The 26,524-nt window shown below is 38.7% G+C and overlaps 1 protein-coding gene across 4 annotated transcripts in view; it reads right to left on the bottom strand.

Annotated features, from left to right (window-relative positions):
• mid2 (midline 2) overlaps positions 1-26,524 on the bottom strand; it is a 210,265-nt gene that overhangs the window by 16,252 nt on the left and 167,489 nt on the right. For all 4 annotated transcript variants that reach the window (XM_047353898.1, XM_047353897.1, XM_047353896.1 and 1 more), the window contains 5 exons: positions 22,189-22,296; positions 14,478-14,626; positions 13,514-13,641; positions 12,678-12,821; positions 4,741-4,902 (listed from right to left, as the gene is read on the bottom strand). In XM_047353898.1, the coding sequence (XP_047209854.1) occupies positions 4,741-4,902; positions 12,678-12,821; positions 13,514-13,641; positions 14,478-14,626; positions 22,189-22,296 (691 nt within the window). The remainder of the gene's footprint in view (positions 1-4,740; positions 4,903-12,677; positions 12,822-13,513; positions 13,642-14,477; positions 14,627-22,188; positions 22,297-26,524) is intronic.

Below are 26,524 nucleotides of genomic sequence, written 5' to 3'. Positions count from 1 at the left end.
TGTCGCCAAAGGTAAGCATGAATGGGATAAACCTGTCTTTGTGTGTATGGAGGGTGTTTCCTTTTAACTCCTTTAATTCCTGCTGTGTAGTGGTATTTCAATAGCAACACCTCTTGTTTAGAGGATTGCCTGCACTGAGTGTAATTTAAAGATATAAATCATTAGGCCGAGATGATGATGCTAGAGACAGTTTTGTCCAGTGTGCAATGCGACTGTAATCTGCATTGTCTGGAATCTTGTTGGTTGGAAAAAAAAAAATCTTTAAACGAACAATACTTCTGTAAATTATGTCAGCTAAAATGATCAAACAAAAGTTTGGTTCTGGCACTTTCAGGAGCTCTGGTCTGGTTTTGGTCTGGTCGCCTAAGATAAACGTTTTGGGAGGCAGTGGCGATGGGTAACACAATGAAAGAAAACGAAGGCCTGACTGGATATTATGGAGATTGGGTGATTTACAAAGATTAGATAAATATAATGCTGTCTTTCCCTGTGCTGCGTCCTTTGCTCTGTAACTCTGTGATGGATTCCCTAAGGAAAACAAATCTGCGGAAAACAAATGGGAAGGCATTTTATCACAAGTATTTCAGAGTAACTGGTGAAAAACTGACAGATGGCAAAAATTAAGATTTAATACCATTACATACTGAAATAGCTTGTAACTGTGCAGCCCCCATAAATCTTTGTCCAGAAAATATCGTACACTGTGTGAAACTTGTTTTTCTTACACTGAATACAGGTTATTTGAAAAATGTATATTTGAAAAATGTATATTTTCTGAGAAAACTGCATAGCCCTAGGTACTTCTTGAAGGTTTTATATTGATAACTTTATGTTTTGTACCAATATAATATACCAGGTGCTAACCTTATGGTAGCATCATAACTCAGTTTGCTGTATTGATATTTTTAACCACATATACCTTATCATTTTATATATCCTCTGAGTTACTCTTTTGAAAAGACAGGACTGTGATGATGCAGGGCTTTACGGGGTCTAGCAGTGCTTCCTGTCACATTACTGCTTGCTTTGCATCTTTTTTGCTAAATTATAAAGAGCTTAGGCTGAAGGCTTCCTGAGGCAGCTAATCCTTCCAATCAAGCTACAGACAAGATGAGAGGAAAGAAACCTGCTATTATAACAGAGCCTGCAAAGCAGCAAATTGTCCATATAAAATGTTTGTGACCTTTGTGAACTGTGACCCATTTTAATCCAAATTCAGCTTTTATACAAACAGATGACTAAAGCTGTTTAATCCGAATACTCTGATAAAAGAGGAGAGAGTGGAAGAGAAAAGAGAAAAACGTGAGATGGAAACAAACGGTAAAACGTTGCAGATAAAAATATGCATGTTTTTTGCTGTTTTTTTTTTTTAGGCTTGTCTAAATCATCACAGCTTTGGGAAAAATCTGCTTGACAATAACAGGCTCATAATCTCCACTGGTGTTGGCTGTGGGTGGACAAGCTTTCCCTGCACTGACTGCGAGAGGTAGTGGGGAGTGAGAATTATCTATCAGCACAGTACCATACTGGACATTATACAGTCACATATGCTACACATGTTTTTCATGTAACTTCACCATATTATTGATAAAACTAACTACTTTCTGTACTAGTTTTAATGATTTCAATGGCTTTTTTTTATCAATAATTAAGCAAATTTGAGAGACAGAAAATAATATACATTAAATAAAACGTTTATGTAGAACAAGGACATTTCCCGGAAAAATAGAAAAGAAAATGATGTTCTGTGTTCTGGAAATATCTTTTCTCGCGGTTTTTTATTTTAGGGAGATATTGAATCCATCCCTCCAATGGAGTAAGAGAAAGAACCCAAGAGCTACAGCTGTCATTTAGGAAGGTTAAAACTTAAAATATATGACAAGAAGTATGGTTGTTTGGATGTGTTGTAATGAGAGAGATAATTGGTTCTAAAAGAAAAATGTAAGTAAAGCTTCCCTTTTTAAAACTGGATCTGAATTAACCACAGCACCAATGCTAAACACTTCAGTATCCCCTGGAGAGATCAGACAAAATTATGGATTTTTGGCCATTATGCATTACACCAAGTTAGGAGAAAACCAAAAACAAATCATCTTTGTGACAGCTAAGGCTTACAGGCATCCATGCAATTTAGAGTGGACTTTTGTTTTTTTTAACACAAAACATGATGATATATTTAAATAATTTTTGAACTTATTCACTTAACTTAACTTAATCAGACAATTTTTTGCTCAAAGCACTAGAGCTTTACCTAGTTCAAGCAGAGTTTGTGTAGTTTATCTGAGTATTGGGCACACTGCACATTAAGAACTGTGACAGTTGTGCTGCATAATCCAGAGTGATATTTCCCTCCATGACTTAGATGTTGATGTAGCCCAGTGACAACCTCCTCTTGGAGGGACAAAACCTTTGTGGAGCATTCTGATTCAGGATCTAAGAAACAGAACGATGGGATACAAGAAAGTCTAAAATCGTTCTTTTAAAAAAAAGGTTGCAAAAATTTTAGCTTAGCCATATAGAGAAGACAAAGATATTCATAAACAAATTACAGTTTCCACAAATGCACTTAACAGAGGATAACGATACATTATAGCAGTCAATTAGAAATTAAATGTCTGGATAGGTCTGAAAGATTAAGACTAACTACATGGACTTGGAGATCTAAACAAAATTCTAGAAAGCTATCTGCCAAAAATCCAGCAACAGATTCTGACTCATATAGAGTAAAATATCAATAGCATTTTAGGTTTTTTTTGAGTTTTTTTTTTTTTGACTGCATAATGTTTTAGAAACATGATTTTAAGAGTTACTTACTCGCATAGCCATGATTTGTATAAGGAATATTTGGAAGTTATGTGTGCTATGTTGGTCAAACTCTTGGAGGATACCAGTCTGTGATCATCACCTGCTTGTTACTTTGGTGATGTAGAGTTGAGGGATAATTCTTTCATGTTTTACCACAGTAAACGTACTCTGTTCATTATGCCAGACTAATGTAATTTTATCAATGAAAGATTTTTGGCATAAGATTCATCAACAACCTTTTTTCTGGATGAAAACGACACAAAAACTAATGCAGATCAACTAGAACTATGACAGAAATTATAGATATATTTACTTTAACGAATAAAAATGAGAGAAATTACAAAAGCAGATGAAAGGTCTGCATAAGAATGTCAACTTATAAATTTAGCTAATGGGATAAAGCGCCATAACTTCTTAGCTGTCACAAATTTGTGAAAATCATCTTTAGATTGATAAAAGTTCTCTGAATTTCAGATTTCATGTAACCCAGAAGTCAAAGCATAAAAAGTAAAAGTAGAACAAACTTAAAAGGAAAAAATAAACACCCAGATGATGGAACAAAACTTGACACTGATTGTAAATGATATTTTATACTTCCAAAAAAGACCAAAAGTTCCCCTTGTGAAATTGAGTTTTCACTCTGATACAGGCTTAGTAATCTGCAGCCAATACCTTGTTAAACACCCTTTCTCTCATATTTCGTAGAATTGCTGTACCAGTAATGCAATAAAGTTATATTTCTGGTCTTCTGGCTAAACAGAGACAACCCCAACACACGCTTACAAAAAAGAGCAAGGACTGCACTTTTTACAATGATAAAAAAAGGATTTCCAACTCAGACTCATGCTACAGAAATGTACATAATTATTTGATTTTCTTCCGAGAGTTACATCACTAAGTAACCTTAATTACAACGTTAGCTTGTTCATTAGTGACATCACTAGAATATATTCGTTTATTACTTCCTCAGAGACTAAATGTTCTTGAGTGGTATTAGGAGATTGCCATGATGTACTGTAAAATCTTTCATACCAACTTTTTATCACCGTACCTTTGTGGCATGTCTTTAAATGTTTTACAAGTTGTGCAGCAGCTAGTGTGTAGTTGTGTTTTCATTTCATTGAAACAACAAAAAGAAATCTGCAATTCAGATTGGGCAGACGGCAGTTACCTCGAGAAAAACATTTACTTTGGAAAGATAATAACTATCCCACGTTATGTGCCAGTACAAAGACAAGTACATAATGCTGCAAAGACAGCTTTGTCTGATTCAATATTTAAAACACAGCTGTTTTTTCCCTTCAAGAATAGAGACTGTGCTGTTTGTGTATTACTGCAGGTTTGAATCTTATAACATCCACAGTGGCATGACAGCAAAAAAGAAACTGCTGCTAACCCACTAAAAGGACAGATAACAGTAAAAAATACTTAGAGAGCATTTCTGATTATCTCTGGTACTAACAATCACTTTGTTAGACGGACAAATAAAATAAAAAAATTATAATAAAACAAATGCTCAAGAGGAGCTAACATAAAATACTACACACCATGTAACAATTTTACTGAGCCTTCAGCCAAAATACTGGCTGTTATATAATCATAAACATTACAAATTTCACTATTATCTGTCTGAGTAAAAACTGTGATCTATCAAACTGAACACATATCATCTTTAAGAGCAACGACTGCTTCCCTCAGCAAAAAAATAAAAAAACAAGCTGTTAAGGGGCGTCTAGCTGATCCAAAACTAATCCGAACCGATAAAACTCATTACCAGTCAAACACAAATCTGTAAGAAATGCTTGTGAGCATCTGCAAATTAATAAACACCAATGACACAGGCAGAAAAAAACATTTTGGTGGGATAGGTAATCCAAAACAAAATTAACACGGCTACTAAAAATTCACGGAAGTGTCACAGGCGTTCTCACTTACTGTTGGTTTTGAGGCGGGCCGGCTCACTGTTGCGACTTCCTGCCTGGTTGATAGCCTTGACAAAAAAGATATAACGGGTGCCACTCTGCAGGCCGTGCACCGTGTAGTGGTTCTGCTTGATGTTCGGTACAATCATCCAGCTGTCTGCAGAGTTGTACAGACCTGGTGGGGACACACAAACACACACACACACACACACACACACACAAGGTGGTTAACTATTAAAGTTTTCTTGATGTCTGAAAGTTGCAGAGAGAGAGAGAACTGCTGAAAATCATTTTTGTGATTTATGTTTAAATCAACAAAAAACACTTTTCTCTAAATCCAACTAGAGCAGAATGATATTTTCTATCTCAATACCTCCAGTTAGTCATTGCACGTTAAGAGGTGGCTTATGATCGTATGCAACATTTATGTGCACCTACAGATCTATTCCATAATGGTTCTAACAGAGGTATTATAACAAGCACCCAGAGGTGATCCAGTGTGTACACTGAACTGAATCCATACGCCAAGAGGAACACTCTGCTCCAAGTATTATAGGTATCATAAGTAATCGCCCCCAGGCAACACAGGATGATAGCCTTTAATGTTCAGATGTATGGAAGCAGGGGTAATACTAACATGACCTCAGCTGGTGGATGATTTGATTCAAAGCGGAGGGTTAGTAATCGTGGGTTAGCTCCACATCCACCTGTTGCAAACAGCCGTTTTGGTTTCTGAGATGTAAGCCTTTTGAAGGAGGAAAAAGAAATCTGAGCTTAGGGATAAAGAGAGATTTACCTTCTAAAGGGCAGCACCTGTTCCCTGTCTTCTTGTGAAGTTTTATGGAAAGTATTTCAAACATCATTGAGTTTTTAAAGTTATGCAACAGACTAAATATGTTTGCACAGAAGATGAATCTCTGCTTTAGTCTCAAGTCTTTTGGAGCCACTGAGACTGTGTTGTTTGTAACTACATCTGTCTTCCAATCAACTCTCAGCAGCTTCCTTGTCCCTGATGAAGAAAATCGTACCTCGAGCATGTTGCAACCACCATGCTTCATGCTGAGGATGGTGTGCTCAGGGTGAAGTTTTTCACCCCACATAGCAGCGCTGATGTTGGTCTGAAAAAAAGTTCAACCCTTGCAAAACACAGCTAATAGAACTAGATTCTAGGAATAATTGTGAGGCGTCACATTAAATCTAAAATAATTCATTAAAATGTTTTAAGAATGTACAATTAAAATTACTTTTTGTGCCCAAAAATAGAAAATCATAAAACACCAAAAATGAATATTATTAGAACTAATTTATTCGCAATTCATTTTTCTAAAATTATTGCAAACAATATTAGCAATCACTTTTTGTAACGAGCCTCAACTAAAGTTTTAAATTTTAAAGTAAAATTTTGAATGCAGCAATAGTTATAAAAGGCCTGTATAAAAGAAAATAATTCCAATAAGGTTAAAAAGTTTGTCATTGTATTGTGCATTCTGTTTGCATTGTCATAAAAAACAGGTGAGGAACACTGACTACTGTTCTGTAGCGATAAATTACAGAGCACCACTATTCATATTAATGGATCGGTTTGGTTAAAAATACTGAGAAACATTTACTTATTAATAAATCTCATTGATGAACCTAAATGTAGTCATAGCAACAGGATATGTCATACAGAAAGCCAGAACTAATGTAGGATTTACAAGCAACTTTACTGGAGGGAGCAGAGAATCCTGCACAAAAAATGTCAACTCATTAAACTTTAACAGAGTCAGAAAGTGGAATAACTACCAGATCCACTGTCTTCTTTTCCCTTCCTTTCCCTGCACAATTACAGAGAAATATATACTCTGAAAGGGGTACAGCTCTCAGGGCCACACTTACCTTGTCCCCTCTGGTTAAGATGCGTTGTAAATTATTGAGGCAGATGGAAACATCATTCATAAGTAATAGTGGAAAGTCTGCTTGTAAATATAAATACTGTACGGGACGCAAATAAGGCCTTTAAAAGTTAGCCGGCTTTAAGAATGAATGAGGGGAGGAGGCTGTAAAAGCTACATTTTTATCTGGGCAAAAGAAAACAGATGCAGCCCTTTCACACTGGTACTATCAAATTAAGTTTTATAGGTTGCCCCCCTCCCACAGAGCAAGGCATCCTTTGCACCAAGTTATCATTTGTCAACATCCTATATAAAATATGGGCTTTTAAAAGATATAGGAAAAATATAATGGAGAAAGACGTTAAAGCGTTTGATCTCAAAAGTTTCTATTTTTGCTAAATTGGGTCAGAAGACACCAAGGATGTTTCCTGAGTGAAGCTCTTCTCCTTTGAAGAAAGCTGTTCTTGAAAGTAATGTGCAGAAATAAAGAAAAAAAAAAACAAAGAAAATGGAGGATAAAGGAGCAATGCAAATCCAATGTGTGTTTCTGCAGTACTGTATATGTGTGTGAGCGTTTGTGAGAAGGGAACTGCAGCACAGCAAGTATCCTGGGAGAGGAAGTGGGCTTGTCTGATGATGCAACACAGAGTTAACAGTGGCAGACTGACTGTGCCGGGTTTGTGTGCCTGCTTGTGAGCGTGGACATGTCACTCTTTCCATTTCATTTTGGAGGAAAACACAATGCTTCTATTGGTGTGCTAATACTCAGACATTTCTTGGTGTGTCCTTGTTAAGATGCACACATTTTTAACCTTGCTGTGCCCTAATGCCCAATTCCACTGATAACTATGTTAGTAATTTAACAAATCCAGTGACTCTGACAACACATGGAGCATGGAGAACATAAGCCTAACTCACAAGGTTAGAAATAACCTCATTACAGGCCCCTAGGTAAGGGAGAAATATTAACTGATGATTACAAAACTAGAATATCTGCTGGCAAAATAAGTCATAACTCAGCAAGACACAGGTTTACTCACAGTTGTTTCGCTGTTTGCCTGTCATGCTTTCAAAATACCAAGCTGGTGTTTATCCACTAAGTGACAACAGCATCAATGTCATGAGCTGTGACAACTCCAGGGCCCATCAACTTCAGCTCGCTTTCTACCTCTGCTTCTTCTTCTCAAGACCCCAGACAATGCTCCACATTTCACAGACCACAGTTAGAAGCAACACAGCTTAACCTGCAGTTATTCTTCTGCGTTTTGATACCAAAGTAGCTTGCTAAGAAGCCATACCCCTTGAAGTGTTTCCACATTTTATTCTTCAAAACCACAAAATTCCAATGGATTTTGTTAGGAGTTGATGTGATCCACTAATGCAAAGTAATGGATAACTGTGGAGTGGAAGGTGGTGATGGTTTTCAATAAAAATAAAAATACCCCCCTCATTGTAAAATACCTCAAGATCAGTCAGATTGACTGGAGAGAATTTGGTTAACATCAATTTTGGCTTCCTAAAGGTGCCGATTTGAACATCAATTTTCAAGTCATGCCCCGGATTACAAATTGAGATCTGAACTTTAACTGAAAAACACATGAATATACTTAGATCTGAATCATTCCATTGTAGCATGTTTAGGGCCGTTCTGAGTCTCAGTTTTTTTTTCAGCCTCTAACAGGTTTTCTTCCATAATTGGTCTGTATTTAGCTCCATCATCCAGTTAACCCCGACCAGTTTTCCCTTTTCCACTGTAGAAAAGCATTCCCACAGCATGATGCTTCCACCACAATGTTTCATAGTGGGGATAATGTGTCTTCAGGCCGATCTATTGGGTTAACTTTTATTTTTCTCTATGAACTGTGGCTATCTTTTGGATATTGCTTCATATTCTAACTCTACTTCCAACTTCTCCCTCTCCAGCACTTTATTTCTTAACCTGTGTGCTGTGATCCGTGGTCTTCATGATGCTGCTTGTTCACTAATGTTCTCCAACAAACGTTTGAGGCCTTCACAGAAATCTGGATTTATATTGAAATTAAATTACACACAAGTGGGCTGTGCTTACCAATTAGGTGATTTATAAAAGCCATTTCACTCCCTGAAATTTATTTAGAGGTATCAGAGTAAAGAGGGCTTGAACACAAATTACCACAACATTTTTTAGATTTTTGTTAGTAAAATGGCTGAAGTTTGTAGATGTAACATTTCTCCTTAGTATTTGAACTTATTTCCAAGTTTATTTTCTAACACTATGCCTGGCTGATGCAAAATGATGGTTTGATACCATAACCCAACTTCTACCTCCCGTGAGGAGCTCAAACCTTTTTTTGGGGGGGGGGGGCATCTGGATGGACCTTAACTGGGAGCATTTAGCCACTTGGAAAGTTTAAGAGAAATGCTATATTGGAGAATTCAAGTGGCATGGCAGGTTTAATGGGTTTCTCTCTTTCTCAGTATCTCCCATGAATCTCTGAGGACTCTGTGGCAGCAAAGCGCTGAATTTCTGAGTCACTCAGAGTATCATGACTGAAATGTATCCTGATGTTTCAAATGGCGAGGGCACTTGAGTTGCATGGTTAGATGGAGAAATATCAGGCTACAGAGCAGTGAGTGGAGGAGATGATGAAAGGATCAAAGAGTAAAGAGGCACAGGTGTGTGTATGTGTGGAAACCTGCCTGAATGTGCACATTTATGTACATTATTGACAGCCTCCTCATATCGGTAAGTTGTAATTTTCACCAGCTCTATACATCCATTATTCTGTCTGATTTTCCCCTGGTCTCGTATTTGTTTCCTCTTCCAAAGCAGATTCTTTTATTTCTTTTAAAAAATGTTTTAAAAAGCAAACCAGCTAGAGTGGTGATTATCTAATGAAGGCCCAGTATGTTGCTTACGGCTAGCAGTCCTACTGATAAAGATTTGGTTTATAACAACTGCACTTTATAAATTTACTACAGGACATCAGAAACATGTTTATTTAAGAGAACAGAACGTGAATGAATTGAATTTATTTGATCTTTTATGTACTTCAAAAAACAATTCAAGAACTTTTACTTTCAAACTGTTTTTATTCATGGTTGTGGAATTCATTTTAAACAACGGGTTTATAACACGGTTTTCTGTTCCAAATGCCTGCATGCCCAGTTTTTTAATATAACCGATATGGCTTACCACCACGGGTGGCATTCGGTGGGGGGTTGGCAAGAGCACTTAAGGGGGAAAAAAAAAGTTGTCATTTGTGCCCAGAACAAATTTCAAATGGCTTATTTGCATGTCTATTCCACATTTTATGTATTTTAAAGTATCTATCAGATTATTTATAATTCACTCATGATTTTTGAGACTTTTACTCCATTTCTAAAAAAAATTAGAACTGTAAAAAGATTTAAACTCCATATGGTTCAAGTATAACATGAAACACTTTGGAATAATTATTATTGTCTCAGGAGGCGATATTTAGATCATGACAGGTTAGCTTGCAAAACGCCTTTATCAGATACAGTAAATTAATTAATTAATTATTAAACATTCAGCTTGTAAACAAAATGGCTAAGAAATAGGGAAGGTTTGTTACTTTATTCAACATTGTTCAAATAGTGCAGTTATAACCCTGGTAAAAGCCTCTGATAAAAACCTCATCAGAAATGTCACTGTCTTTATTTTTTAAAGGAACTGATGCAAATACAGAAGCATTGTGGAAAAAACATACCAAAAAAAACAACAGATTGAGATTCTACGTTTAGTAATTATTTCTCTTCTCTATGAGCTTATATGATTTTGCAATCCCATTAACAGCATACAACAGATGGCCTCACATTTAAATCTAAAGTTCTTTGTTATGAAGCGGAGTTCTTGATCATACTGTAATTACCGCAAGGTGCCCAGCTCTAGTGGCTGTAAAATGAATCGTTGTATATAAAAACCAAACTTTTAATAATGCTTGCGTGCTTTTGTTGAGTCCAGATGACAGCTGGCCAATAAATGAATGAGTCAGCGAGACATAAGTCCATTTTCGCACAGCTGTTGTGTTGTATATCACCTTTGTTCTGCTTGTCATGCCTTTAAATACCATCCTGGTGTGTTATCAGCTGAGAGACAACAGCATTAGTATCTGGTTCGGGTCTGTTTTCACTGTGCTGCTTGGCCTCATACACACCCATCTGTAACGATGTCAGTGGCGGATCAACTTTGACCCCCATCCTCACCTCCATTCATCACAAAGAGGCAGACAGTAGTTGAACTTTGACACGCCACATGTAGAGTCTGCAGTTTGCAGAGAAAAAATCTTGAACTAATGTTTCTGAATTTTGACACTGCCTAGAGTTGTCCTTGATATCTGACCTTAATTGCCAACTCTATTATCTACTGCTATGCCTGGATGATCTTGCAAAGGCACAGTTCATAAGACACCGTGACCCAACGTCTACATCCCATGAGATCTATAAGCCTTAGGGGGGAAAAAGAGCAGGATAGCACTTAGATGCTGCAACTTTGAAAGATCCAGGATGTTAAGTATTTCGAACAATTGTACGAGTCAGGAATAAACAGGCTTAAAAACCAATTGATACAGGATTTTTGTGGTGATGTGTTTGCTTTTCACTGTGTATGTATGCCATATGGCACCAACTTGTTGGCATCTGTCTAAAGGATATTGTTTTAGCCTTTATTAGTCTTTTTTCAGGGAGCTATTATTTAAAGCTACTCTGTGCCAACATGTTCTTTTCAGAAACCCTTTCAAATAACGTAACACTTAATGTGAGACTTGTATACTCTGAGGTTTAGCTCTTGAGTTTGTTGGAGTATGTCTGAGCATTTCTCAGTCTGAATTTGGGATGAACCTGAAGGCAACATGGTCAGCTGTCTTGAATGTTCTCTCACTTGTTAATAATATTCAACACTAAAAATAATGTACCCTTATCCACCAATCAGATGCTTCAGCACAACTGGCATGCGTCCTTAGCACTATATTACCCTACTCTCAGATACCTTAGAACTGCAAACCACCGAGTCCTGCTTTTATAGACAAGCTCACAGCTGCTCATGATTAGTTAACTAGGAGCTTCTGATTAGCAGCACTTGGCTGTTTGCTACCTTTTCAAACCTTAGTCACAGAAAATCAGAAATCATATATCACCTTTCTTGGATATTTAAGGAGTAGTTTTAGCAGAATCTATTTAATCTTTAAACAGAAATAAAAGGATACACAGGGATTGCAAAGTAGTGTGAATGCTCTGTTTTTCTCACATCTCCAAGGCTTAATAAGATGATATTTATTTGATGCAACTGTACAATTTTGATCAAATTAGTTTTTATTACATGAAGGAGCTTTCATTAACCATGCAGCAATGAGAAATAAGGTTATTTATTTGTTCCATTGATAAAGAAATTGAATTTGAGTTTTTTTTACCGCCCATTGCATAATAACACTTCCCTTGGTTCTTATACACTGCTGAGGAAAGCCCAGGGAAGCCTGCAGTCTAATAGTGTGTTCGATTTGTCTCAGAAGTCGAAGCTCTGACCTGGGAAACGACGTCTCTCCCAAGATGAATGGGTTCCAGTTGTAAGTCAGAACAACAGTGGGATTCGCTAATTGCTGGGGCGAGAGACCAAGCTGAAAGCTATTAGCAATACAAGTCAATAAAAAAACGAACTTCTCCAGTTTTTATGCATTCAAACACTGAAGCAGCATGTTCACAGCCAGAGGTTGTGAAGCTGTGTGCTGTGTAAGCCACTGGTCTGATGGCATATAAAGTCCAGATAAACAAATCCAAGTGCAAATTAGGGGGTTGGAGGGATCGGGGGATGGTCAACCATAAGCATTGTGGGTTTTATACCCTTATCAGATGTTTCTGTCAGTGTCACACAGCATAGTTGGCTTATCATCTTTTTGATTTGTGATCAGATTTGATTTAATGAAATAAAAACTTCTTACCTGACCTAACTGTATCCAAACAAGAAACATCTTTTGGTTTCACATATAGTCATTTTTTTAGGCTCTACAATCCAAGTATGTTCTCATCAACAATAATGTTTGTCTGAATGCCTACGTGTGTTTGTGTGTGTGTGACTTACTGATGAAATTTGTCTGACCAGTGTAGATGGTGTACTGTAGCTCATAGGAAGTGACGCTGAACTCGTCTTCTGATGTCCAGTGAACAGTGATGGTGTCATGGGAGGCGGTGCACAGCTCATCCCTGATGGACGGTGGGTTGGGTGCTACACGTGGAGCAGAAAAAAAAAAAAAAAAAACAGCAAGGCATTTACTTTTAAGTGTTGTTTCTTTTCACAACATTAAAAAGACTGATGATAAATAGTCAATATAGTGTCCCATCTTACTGGCTAGCCTGATGCAACATGCTGAATTGGTGACTAAAACTTGGAGCTAAAACTTTGTTGGAGCAAACAGTTTGACATATACCAAAAGAATCAGAGAATCAGCCAATTGTAACTATGGAGGAACTGCAAAAATGGCAGTGGTGGCTATTCCTCCAAGTGGTGGAGACACTTCTTACACAAATTTTAAAAACCACACATCATTTTCCCTCCTCTTCACTATTTATGCACTTTGTGCTGGTTTATCACATAAAATCCAAATAAAATACTGTACATGAAGGTTGTGCATGTAGCAGTACAAAATGTAACAAAGTTAAAGGTGTTTTTAAGGCACTGTGAAATTTCTGGGGATGTTTGTTTCCCCTTTTCTTCTCTTGGTTTATTAATTTCATTTCAGCTGTTAGCCAGGTTACATTTTCTTGGAAAAGTTCAGGTTCTATGTCACACAGTATTTTACAGAATCACTATAGATTGTCAATATTATGTAGAAAATTCTTCCATTGCAGCTTTGACTAATTATCCAAAATTATGCTGTATTTAACAGGATATATTAAAATCAAAAATGCACGACTGACCTGTTAAGTAGTCTAGACCTTCTAATATCTTCTTCTCCCGGGAGAAGTCAAGAGCGAAGTTATCAAACGCTTCATTCAAGTTCACATCTGGGATAAGTACCTGGGAGGACGCTGTCGCCATCGCTACCCTGTAAAATGACCAGGACAGAGGAATTTAGCAGAAGGGCAGAAGTATGAAGGTTCAGGAGGTCAGATGGGTGGATGAATAGAGAAGAGAAGAGTGTGAAAAGATGAAAGGTGATGGAGGTGGATGTGAGGTAGGAATGGAAAGTAGCAAGGTGACAAGAGGGGAGAGGTGGCAGACACAAGAACAGGTGTGGAAAAAGCCTCAAAAAAGACCTCTGCACCATATCCAGTACGTTCTCAATGTCTCTAACACCGTGTTGTTGAAGCAGACATGAGCTCAACACAAACTAAAACCCCTCACAACTCTGCAGCTCGACAGAAAAGTGTGCTTGCTTCGAGCATTTGTGAGCAGCCTGTGGCAGGGACCAGAGTTTCAGCAGAGTCACACAGCAGAGTGTGGAGTAACGCAAGAAGCAGTCTAAGCTTTCAGATTCATGCTCCTTAGACAAGTCAGTGAGGGCTTAACTAGACTGAGCAACATAAAAGATGCAGCACTGGCTGCAGACCTCTCAACAAGATCTTTGTCTGTGAAACAGCATGAGTGAAAGATGTCTCAGCTCCAGGTGGGAGGAAAGGATGTGGGTAATAAAGACAGAGTTGGCTCTTAAATGATGGATGATTCTCAACAGAGGTTTGACATTGATTACAGGAGCTGTGTACATTTGATACAACGATGATTTTACCAGCAGCCCTTCAACAGAATTTCAGAGGTAAAAATTGAATGAAGGAGAAGCTGCTCTGGAATGAAAGATTTGATTAAAAAAGTTAAAGTCTTACTGTCAGATACATTAGAAATGAGTCTTTTGGGGAACAACAGAGTTTTTGTGTCATGACCCACCTCTCTGCCACGTTCCTGGCCGACTGGAGGAATCGCGTGTGGTCGTTCTCCTTCAGGCTCTGCTCAGCCTGGGTGATGAGGGCGCTGGAGCGCTCCAAGCACTGGCGACAGTTTGCAATCTGCTGAGCCAGCTTACGCAGTTTCATCACCTGAATCAAGCACAAACACAGTGGATGTTGCTTCGTTCAGACACATATACTGATTCATGTTCGTTTGCACAGACTGAATTTTGCCAGGATTCATTTCTTTTACGATTACTGTTACAATAACAAGACTGTTTGTGGGTTTTTTACATGTTGAAAACTCAGACAACAATGGTGACTTCATACTGTGTTGCCTAGGAAACCTGTCACTGCCAAAATCTCTGTAAGAAGCGTTAGCTGTACACAACCTCAGTGTGGTTTGGCTCATCCACAAAACAGGACAGGTCCAGACTGCAACAAATAATCAGGACTGCAGAGAGAATAATCAGAGCTGACCTTCCCTCCATCCAGGACTTATACAGGTCTAGGGTCAGTAAAAGAGCTGCTAAAATCTCTGCAGACCCCACACACCCTGCACACAAACTGTTTAGAGTTTTACCTTCAGGCCGTCACTACAGAGCACTGTTCACTAAAACCAGCCGCCACAGAGACAGTTTCTTCCCCCAGGCTGTTTTTCTGATGAACATTTAATACCAAACAACAGCATACAGATGTTGCAAATGCACCTTTTATTAGATATGTGTATATTGTAAATTGTAAATTTGTATATTCTGTAATGCAAAAACAGAACAAAAGAGCAAAGTGTACCGGAGTCAAATTCCTTGTTTGTATGTACTTGGCAATAAAGCTGATTCTGATTCTGATTTTAACGCTGGTTGTAGCATTATCATTACAGAAGTGTCTCAATATATATTCATGCTTGAAGAAGATAAAGTCATACTTGACAACATTTTGCAGGATATTGTGATCATTGTAGGGAAAAGCAGTTTTAGGTAGTCCTAACAGTTCCATGGCCTTACATACTACAAACAAACCCTGAAAATGCTGGCATTGAAAGTTGAGTTGCCATCCTAAAATAAACAGTCACCTGCATACATTGCACTTCATATGTTCCTAAAAGCCCCTCCTTGAACCGCCACCTTAACGTGGTGGAGGGGTTTGAGTGCTCAAATTATCCTAGAGGCTATGTTGTCTGGGGCCTAAATGCCCCTGGTAGGGTCTCCCATGGCAAACAGGCTCTAGGTGATGGGTCAGACAAAGAGTAGTTCAAGAACCCCTCATGAGGACCAAAATATCGAGGCACGTGACGTCGCCCGGTACAGCGGAGCCGGGGTCCCACCCTGGAGCCAGGCCTGGGGTCGGGACTCATCGGAGAGCGCCTGGTGGCCGTGTTGCTCCTCGCAGGACCCGGCCGGGCCAAGCCCGAACGAGAGACGCGAGGCCATCCCCCAGTGGGCCCACCACCTGCAGGGGGAACCGTGAGGGACTGGTGCAAAGAGGATTGGGTGGCGGACGAAGGTGGAGACCTCAGCGGCCCGATCCCCGGATGCTTAGGCTGGCTCTAGGGACGTGGAATGTCACCTCGCTGGGGGGGAAGGAGCCTGAGCTTGTGCGGGAGGTCGAGAGATATCGACTAGAAATAGTCGGGCTCGCCTCCACGCACAGCGTGGGCTCTGGAACCCATCTCCTTGAGAGGGGTTGGACTCTCTTCTACTCTGTAGTGGCCCACGGGGAGAGGCGGCGGGCTGGTGTGGGTTTGCTTGTTGCCCCCCAGCTCAGCCGTCTCGTGTTGGGGTTTACCCCAGTGGATGAGAGGGTCGTATTCCTGCGCCTTTGGGTTGGGGAGAGGTCTCTGACTATCATTTCAGCCTACGGGCCGAGTGGTAGTGCAGAGTACCCGGCTTTGGGTCATGACCGAAAGAAAGAGATCCCGGATACAAGCGGCTGAAATGAGCTTCCTCCGTAGGGTGGCCGGGCACTCCCTTAGAGATAGGGTGAGGAGCTCGGCCATCCGGGAGGGGCTCGGAGTAGAGCCGCTGCTCTTCCACATCGAGAGGAGCCAGTTGATGTGACTTGGGCATCTATACCGGATGCCTCCTGGACGCCTTCCTCGGGAGGTGTTCCAGGCACGTCCCACCGGGAGGAGGCTCAAGGGACGGCCAGGACACGCTGGAGGGACTATGTCTCTCGGCTGGCCTGGGAACGCCTTGGGCTCCCCTTGGAGGAGCTGGAGGAGGTGTCTGGAGAGAGGGACGTCTGGGCGTCTCTGCTGAGTCTGCTGCCCCCGCGACCCGGTCCCAGATTAGCGGAAGATGACGAGTACGAGTACGAGTACGAGTTGTTCCTCAAAGAACATGAGGAAAAAGTTATGCAATAAAAAATGTGTATTTTCTTTTACAAAACTTTCCGCAGATGACTAAATCCAGTTGCCACTAAATCTGCTCAAATGCATAATCACAAACATGGAAAAACATCTTTATTCCACTACACACTGTCCTTGCGGTGAGCCGCCACCCCAGCCTGAAACCTTAAACAGCCTTGGACAGGTTTTCTTCCAGGATTGCCCTGTATTTAGCTCCGTCTTTCATCCAGTCAACCCTGAACAGCTTCCCTGTCTCTGTTGAAGACAGGATCTCCATCTTTACTCCATAATCCTGCTACTACCTTTAAGTTTCACATTCTCCCTCCTGAGCTGTGGATCTCTCTAGATGCTCCAGAGTTATCATCGGCGAGTTCACATCTTTTCTGATAAATGCTCTTCTTGTCTGGCCTGTCAGTTTAGGTGAACGCCCATGTCTTAGTAGGTCTGCCGTTTTCCCATACTCTTTCCATTTTTGAATGATGGATTAAACAGTGCTCTGTGAGAGGTCCAAAGCTATGAATATTTTTTTTTTTACCCTACCCCTATTTTAAACTTCTGCAGAACTTTATCCCGAACCTGTCTGGCGTGTTTCTTGGCCATTGTGATGTTCATCTTATTACCTTCACAGAACAGCTTTATTTATTATGAGATTAAATTATAATTATTAGGTGGACTCTGTTTACTAATTATAGTGAGTTCTGACAGAAACTGGCTGTACTGGACTTTATGTAGGGCCATTATAGAAAAGTAGGTTTACTACATATGCATGCCACACTTTTCAGATTTTAATTTTTGAAATAACTTGAAACCTATGTTTCATGTTCCTTCCACCTCCCTCTTCTGTGCGGGTTTGTGTCGGTCTGTTAAAAGACATACATAAAATCCCTCGTAGCTTGTGACCTATTCAAGAGGTCTTGAATACTTTTTCAAGGCTCTGCATATATACATATTAACTAGTTTAGCAAATTTCTTGCATATATTTTTGCAGAAACAACCGCTTCCTCATCTATGAAGAACGTTCCTGCTTCATTCAACACAGTCACGTATATTTGAGTTCTACCATATGTCCACACTCATGGTCTGCAGGTTTCAGATGTCCATACGAATACTGCAAGTAGGAAACAGATGATTATGGGCAATAAATATCAACATTTAGAAAAACTGATCCTTCTGTGCACCACGAGACGGGCCAGGGTTCAAGCATGACTGCACAGACAGCATTTTGTAATGCATTTTCATTCGGCAGTAAGTTATCTGTGGCTGTGCTGTAATGTTATTTCCCATTGAGCAAAAGGAAACCATTCATGCTTTATTTGAAATTAAAGTAATCTGTTTATCTTTACTCAGGCTTATATCCTGACTCTGGACATGAACTTAGTTTCATGAAACCCCCCTCAGCAAATAACCAAAGGCTGGTCCAAAGGTAAACAAAATAGGAGCTGTGGAGGAAACTACAGTGCCAGCTTAATGGGTCATTTCCACTGTAACCATGATTAGTCAGGGGAAGAGTAAAAACTCATGCAGTGACCAGCTCTGTTCCCACCACACATTGACCTGGAAAATATTTCACTTATAGTAAATTAGGGTTGAAACTAATGAATATTTTGCTAATAGATCAATGTGTCGACTATTTTTTCGATTAATCAATAAAAATAATTGTATACCAAAAGGTGCTTAATAGGGGAACCTTTACTAAGCCACTTGGGGAGTGCTGGGTAGAGCATATTTAGAGACAAGGAAGGTTTTTCATCTTAAATGCAAAATGTATATATTTTTGGTACAATTTTGGCCCAATTACTGCTCTGAGTGGATTGAACAATCAGCAAACGGCATGTTTTAGAGTCTGTATACTCCACTTAACAATATTAGATTACTAAATTAGTTGATGATTATTTCAATAGTCTATTATTCTCGATTAATCCGATTATTTGTATCAGACCTACAATAAATACCAATCAAACCTGGCATTTTGGGTCATACTTGGTATGACCACAATGTATAAAGTATTATCAATGTTTGGTGTCTGAAACATGAATCTAAAATGAATAAAAATGTATTTATTCAGCAGGTAATAAAAGGTGCTGAGTTTTAAGTCTGAAAGCTTAAGACTTAATGGGGTGTTATACTGACGTTGCAGCCAGTCTTTCTCGCAGGCCCTCATCACCAACATCTGAGCTGGTCGGCTTTAATGATGGGATATTATTTGGCAACATCTGCTGCGAACAACAATGTTTGAGATGATTACTTCGCTCGCTCAGAATAATAGACATTATGACCCAGGCTCTCTATGAGCGTTTTATTCAAATGCTATTTATTTTTACTATGTGCAATAGAAAGAAAAAAAAAAACAAAAGTTGAAAATTGGCCTTCACTGCAATATTCTCAATGTTGGATTTATTTTAAATAAGTAAATATTGAACTTATATTGATTATCTTAAGTTGTTAACAAAATTGTCTTTATATTTCATTATTTATATTCTGGAGCATGGATCATGTAATAAGCCACATCATTATCACATTGCACTGTGTTTAAATATTTAACTTTATTCATTTTGTTAACAAACCAATTCTTAGCTTCCTCACTCACATCACAGATATCTTTGTTTTACCGACGGCTTTCCACTTCTGCACTGATCGTGCTGCTGGATCTGTTGCTTGATAACAGATAAATACGCAACCAGATGTGTAAAATAGAAGTTTATATCAAGTGAGTCTTTCAGTCTTGACAGGCATAATGGTTCAATTAACTGGGCTAAATGTCTACATAATACCATAAAATCAGTATACTGCATATGCCTTCTTTTAAATATTACTTACTCAAATAAATAATGTATGTGCCCATGTCTTATTTAGATTAAGCTCTCAAATAAGCCTTTATTGAATTTGGCTGTGCAAATAAATTCTTATAAACCATAGTCCCACAGAGGAAAATAAAACCCAATAAAGCACAAAAGACAGGTGTCTCAATTCTAAATTGATTTTATAAATGGTTTATGATCAGTCAGCTGCTCTTTATTTGCAGTTCTCTAAAACACAACATTTTAGAGTGTTTTAGTGTTACAAAGTAGTTAAATGGGATGTCAGGATCCGATACCAGGTATGGGATCAAGTTCCCAATAAAGACTTTTTAAATGATCGGTATTAGAAGGCTCTGAACTCATCTCTCCATCCTTGTTTCTGGTCTACATTATAGGCACGCAATTAATTTAACTTTCTCAAAGGCTCACATGAGTAACTAATAGTTATTGATTGCAGGAATCATTAAAAACAAGAAGAGATCATGCCTGGAAGACAGCCAGTCATACTAGTAGAACACACACATTAGACTGTGGGAATGTGTGTTTTATTTTGACAGGAGGTGACTATGAGAGCTTAGTCTCCCTCGTGAGATCCACAGCTCATTAGGAGGTAAGATTACAGACTGAAGTACCCCTCACATTACTGTCTTCAACAGAAAACTGGATCAGTTTGTTCAAATAAGAATAACTTATTGATGATGTGTGGCTATTTTATATATTTACTGTATGTATTTCCTCCCTTTTCCTGACCCTTTCCGTTATTCTCTAATACTTTACATTTACTCTGTTTTTGACCTATATCGTTCTCCCTTTGATATCCTCTGCTAGACAGACCAAGACTCTAGGGGGAACTTTCTAGGGATAGTGTTGCCTTTTGTCTCATACACAACAACACATTTACTTCTCAACACATCTCCTTATGTTCAGTGTCCAGGAAAATGTTATCTTTCAACAAAACGTTTCTGCCAGCTTTGTGAATATTTCCTCTGAGAGAGTCTCTGTCATGAATCTCTACCCGAGATAGGAAAACCACCCTTGTTATACATTGGTTAGGGTTAGACCACAGACAACCCCTTTTAAAGTCCTGGGCTTCTCTTTGAAACCCAAGAGTGAAGTTCGTAACAGTTTTTCACATTTAGGTCAGCTGCCTGCATCTCAGCAGCAGAATACTAAAGAAGAGGCCTGGCAAATATATTCAGTCCACAGCAGTGCTGCTTTAATATGACTCTCTTGTATGAAACCAAAATGTGCCATGCAGACTGGGCATTCTAACAGCTCTGAACAATGACTGGGCACAACTGTTTAAATTGTGTGGTTTAAGAAACTCTCAATCCATGTTTAGCAAATAAATCAATTCATGCTTACATGTAAACATAAAACATTCCTAAAGATGCATCATTTAGAGATTTTGTGGTTGATTTCTGAACATGGATTTTGTAAAGCTCTGTCCTGCTGAAAACGATTTCTCTTTGACAACTGAAAAAAAATTACAGGGCTCTCTCTCTGCGTCACTAAAATTCTAAAAATATAGTAAAATCCTTTAAATAATGGGACAGATGAATTTATACAAATAAAACCCAACTAAAAAGAATTACAGCATATTTACTCCTTTAAAAGACAAATTAAATCTCACTAACGTTTTTACACACTTCAAAATAGGACTTTATTGCTTAATAATAGCTAAACGTGTTTGTAAACCAGGAAAGCTGGAGCATATATCAGCCTTTTCCTATACTTCTATTGCTGAAAGTCCACAAAGTACAGTTGCCAACAGGTGCAAAAGCGCAGCAAACAGCTAATAGCACAGGAATGATGCAAACTCCATAATTCATGAAAGATGCAAACTCCAAAACACAAAAAACCAATAGATAGCAGAAAAAGGAAAAATGCTGCAAATACGAAAACAACGGCAAATAGCACAAACAACCCCAAGTTAGAAAAAGATGCAAACTTGCTCCACAAAACAGAAGTGCATCAGACCACTAGAGGGAGTCGACCACAAATATTACCGACATATATGCTGCTGTTCTCTAATATTGTAAAATATTACGACCACTTGTTTAAAAAAGACATGAAGGAACATGGGGTTCCATAAGAAAAATATACCTTTTCTCTTTTCCTTCCAAGTTTCATCTGGGTAATCCCGTTAATGTCTTTACTAAGGGTCTGGTCCGATATGAGTGGGTCGAATCCCCTTAGTGGTCTGGTGCACATCCATTTTGTGGAGTGAGTTTACAGCTTTTTTAACTTGCTGTTTTGTTTTGCTATTTGCTGTTGTTTTTAGTTTTTGCAGCATTTTTTTTTCTTTTGCAGCTTTTATTAAACTTGCTGTAATTTTTGTTAATTGCTGCTGTTTTTGTATTTGCAGCATTTTTCCTTCTGCTTCTGTCTATTTTCTGTGATTGCAGCATTTTTCTTTTGCAGCATTTTTCTGTTGCATTGGTTTTCAGGTTTGCATAATTCATGAATTATGGAGTTCGCCTCATTCATGTGTTTGCAGCACATTTTTGCCGTTTCCACCCGTCGGGCCACCATAACAAAGACATGTAAATGTAAATAAAATGTACCTTGGACTCTTTGATCTTGACAGCGATGACCTGTTTTCTCTGGCGGATGATCTCGACTAGCTCATCACACTCCTCCACCAGCTTTGCTTCATGCATAGCTGTATTCACCTGGAGAAAGAGGCAATAAAGTTTTACACATCTTGCATTTTTTCATTATGCAACTTGTACACCTGGAAAGGATGCCCCCAGCCGCATATGCACCTGGTATGGAAATACTTGTGCTGAATGCAGCAGAGATAAGTGATCTAACTCACTAATTGTTTCACAGAAACAACCAGAAATCATTATAACTCAAAGCTGACGTTGGTCCAGAGGGAGAAAAGAGCTTTGGTGGTAACCGGTGGTAACCTGGAGTGTACTGGTCCCATCGGGTGATAAAAACAACAGGTAAGTGTAGACAAAATTATTTTTATTCAGCTGTCAAAATGTGCAGTTACTGTAGCTGCTGGAGGGAAATCCTTAAACAGCTGATCCAAATGATGATGCTGGATGGAAACTACAGCTTGTTATTAGAAGCAACCTGAAAAGGTATTCCAAAATTTAAATTTGTAAAAAATTACTTTCAGGAAAAAACACACTGAAAATTGTTGAAATCCTGGGAAAAAGATCCCACAGATAGCCGTCTGTGATTTACTGGCAGAAAATACTTACATGGTGCCAATTTAATATTTTCTGTGATTATTTTTGGGCCAAAGCTGCCGAGGCAACTCAGCATCACTTCCCTGTATGAGTCCAACACAGTTTAAACAGCCAACTCTAAAAGTGTTTTTGCTGAATTGCAACAATGAGCCCCCAGCAAAAGGTCTGCCAGCTACATAATATAATTACACTGAAAGCTTCAGAAACACTTACAGCAGGAGTTTAAATAAAAAAAAAAAGGCTGGATCCAACTGTACTGCTCAGGCAATGAATGGAGACAAGAAGTTGAGCTGCAAAGTGTGCAACTGCTACACCTTTCCTGGTTGCAATATGAGCCATAGTGGTTAGGATTCTGTCAAGGATATGAGGTTTTTAACCATTGTTTTATCAGTATAAATACTGGAAATGCGTACAAATAGATGAGTTAGAAGTCGCATCTATCTTCTCCATAAAAAAAGAACATGACTGGATGAGATCGCCTCTGTTCTCTGCTCTGTCTGCTCCAGGAATGTAAGTTTACTTTACATTAAACACGACGAACTAGACACTGTTCTGCAGAGAACTGAAGTAAGGATGTAAAAACTGTATTTGCGAAAAAGCAGAAAAAGTGCTGTACTCATCTTCATTTGGACTGAGCCCTGCTGAGATGTTTTCTGTGTGTAACTCAAGCGCTTTACCTCATGATGACATGAAACTGTTAGCAGGACCCGATGCATCAGAGAAATTACAAAGTTTTCTTGAGAACACTAAGAAAAAAAACAACCCTGTGCAGTGAGAGTTTGAGGCTTTAACAGTTTAAACAGCCAACTTCAGAGCTGTCCAAAAAAATGCACACAAGCGGCAAGAAATTTCTCCTCGCAAAGACGCATGCCATCAGAGATGTTCTCCAACGCCACAAACATCCACAAAGCACATTGTTGCTTTAACTGCTTGACTGGGCCCTACAGTATTTGTTGTCAAAATAAGCCATGCGTGAGGCTATTCTGCTGTTCACCAACTCATAAAAACTTATACAACATCGGAGAACACTCTAGGAGGAGAAAGCTTTCCATTTCTTGCACATAGGCTTGAAAGACGCCAGACATGTGTTGTTAAAATGCATAGACAAATGCTGTTAAGTTTATTTTAAAAATAAATCAGGTGATACAAGAAAATATGTTTAGCTTTTTTAAACTTGTTTATTCATCTACAAGTGAAAATAACTGTAATTAACATTTATTTTAATAATTTAATTCAAAATGGTGAAATCATTTTGATTTATTACGAACAGAGCTATACTGATTAAGCATTTATTCTGGATGATAATCACCTACAGCTAATAAAGACCCCACGTTACCCTGTCCCAGGATAAGGTGAGTTCACAAACTGCTGTATCCAAGAGCATAGAATGTTTAGTGGAAGAATAAAAATGTGGTAGAAAATGGTGCACAAGCAACAGGCATAACTGCAGCCACTTGAATAAATTTAGCTTGTCAGCCTTCTGACAAGCTAAATTCATTTAGGTGTTTGGGGCATTCACAAAGCAAGGACCGCAGCTGGAATCAGTGTTTTAGATCTAGGACATCAGCTCGGATATTTACAGCAGTCATTGGGCAAGAGGGATGGTACACCCGGGACATATCGCCAGTCCATCACAGGACAACACAGAGACACACAGGACATACAACCATGCACACACACACACACACACACACACACACACACACACACACACACACACACACACACACACTCACACCTAAAGGAAACTGAGAGAAACCACTTAACCTAACAGTCACTATTTTTGCACTGTGGGAGGAAGCCAGAGTACCTAGAGAGAACCCATACATGCAAACTCCATGCAGGAAGACCCTATACTGAGATTCGAAACCAGGACCTTCGGGCTGCAAGGCAGCAGTGGAACCAACTACTCCACCTACAACTAGCCTCGCTGTAAAACATGATTATTAAAATAAAAGGAATAAATACTTGAAATATATAACTCTGTGTGGCATGAAACCCTAAAATGAGTTCCACTTTTTGAATTTAATTACTGAAGTAATTTGAAAGGTATTTTAATTTACCGAGATGATCCTGTTTTTCTTCTGTAATGCATTTAACATTTCAAGCCAGTGTTACATTATGTATTCACATGTTTCATATTTATGTACATTTAATTAAATGTTTATTAATGTAGAAGGTAAAAAAAAAATATAACCATTTCTGAGAAACAGATGCAGGTTGGAAATTTAATAACCAAGTTGTAAGTATTATCTACAGTAAGTAATGTGAGTAACAGCATTAGTGTCCATCACAACTTCTTTTGTCTTTTGTTTCATTATTTGCTGAAATAAGAGGTATTAGGTATTTTAAAGGTGGCACATTATGTATTTAAAGGCTTTTTCCTTCAGCGAGTTGTAAAACGCTTTACAGTCAACGTAAAAGCTCTGCAACTATTTCAAAGCCAAAGCCCAAAGCAAAGGGAGTATTTTCCCCATAACTGTTTGCAAGGCCTCATTTACACAACAGGAGTTTCTTTCCTGAACTGGTATTAACAAAAGAGTAAAAAACAAGAAAAACTGCTTCACGGTGTTTTTTTCTAACATTTTCAGTTTCTGCTCTTTTACAAATGGTGGTAAGATTCTAAGCACTTTATCTACATTTAGGAGAGATTTTTCTGTGGTTTGTTTTAAACAACTGAGTTGCGATAAACCCCCATTTTAATCATTCTTCTCGCTTAAGTAATGCTTTGGAATATTGGCAATGGCTATTAAGATAGTGATTATGCATTTTTGACATACTTTTCTGCTGACTTACCTGAGGATGATTTCCATGAGAATGTATTGGAGATTTCTTTCTAAATCTCTTATACCACCACATATTGGATTCCTTTGTGACAAATACATAGAAAATGCCCACTCGAGTCAATAGGAAAGAAACTTTCTCTGTCTGCAGTGCAGCCAGTTCACTGAAAGTGATATATAATTATCACAAGTTCTGACCAAGTAAGATTGCTGTCAGGAGACGTTACTGACTGGGTGCTTATTGAGACATGACACTGACACGCTCAGTTGAAGCCTGAAAGGGGCTTATGAAACCACTTACTGTAACAACCAAGTTCCACTCATCGCTCCACAAAGCTCATTATTATCCAGCAATCCACTTAAGCCTCTTTATTCACAGCTATTCATATAAACACATACACTTAGTGTTAGTATCTTTGTAAGGACACTCACTGACACAACACAACCCTTCAACCTTCCCTCAGTGTTTGACCCCAACCAAAACCTAATCTTAATTTTAACTCTAAAACTGAGTGACAAGCTACTAAAAGCCTTTTGGGCATTCTTGTTTGCTAATTCAGAGGTCTAATACGAAAAAGGGTTGCATCAAAGAAGCCCACAGAAACACAATTAATATAATAAACAGCCATTATAAAGATGAAAGGTTAGTAATCAAGCAAGAGAAATAAACTGGCAAGGATCGCTGTGAATTAAAACAGGGCATCTACTAAAACAATCCTCTATGCAGTCGTTCTGCTTATTCAAAGGACTAACACCCTTTTATGGTCTTGACGTTAATGTTTACCCCCTGCAACACAAACACTGTTACCTTCTGCAGAATACTCTTTTCAACTGGCCCTTCTGCAGCTCCACTGAAAGTGTCAACTAGGTCTTAATGTACAGGCACTCCACAACAGAACAAGAAATTGTTTTTT

Source organism: Girardinichthys multiradiatus, chromosome 23, assembly GCF_021462225.1.
Source record: "Girardinichthys multiradiatus isolate DD_20200921_A chromosome 23, DD_fGirMul_XY1, whole genome shotgun sequence".
Lineage (NCBI taxonomy): Eukaryota > Metazoa > Chordata > Actinopteri > Cyprinodontiformes > Goodeidae > Girardinichthys > Girardinichthys multiradiatus.
Note: the sequence above shows the minus strand (reverse complement) of the source record. Positions and strands in the feature narration are given on the sequence as shown.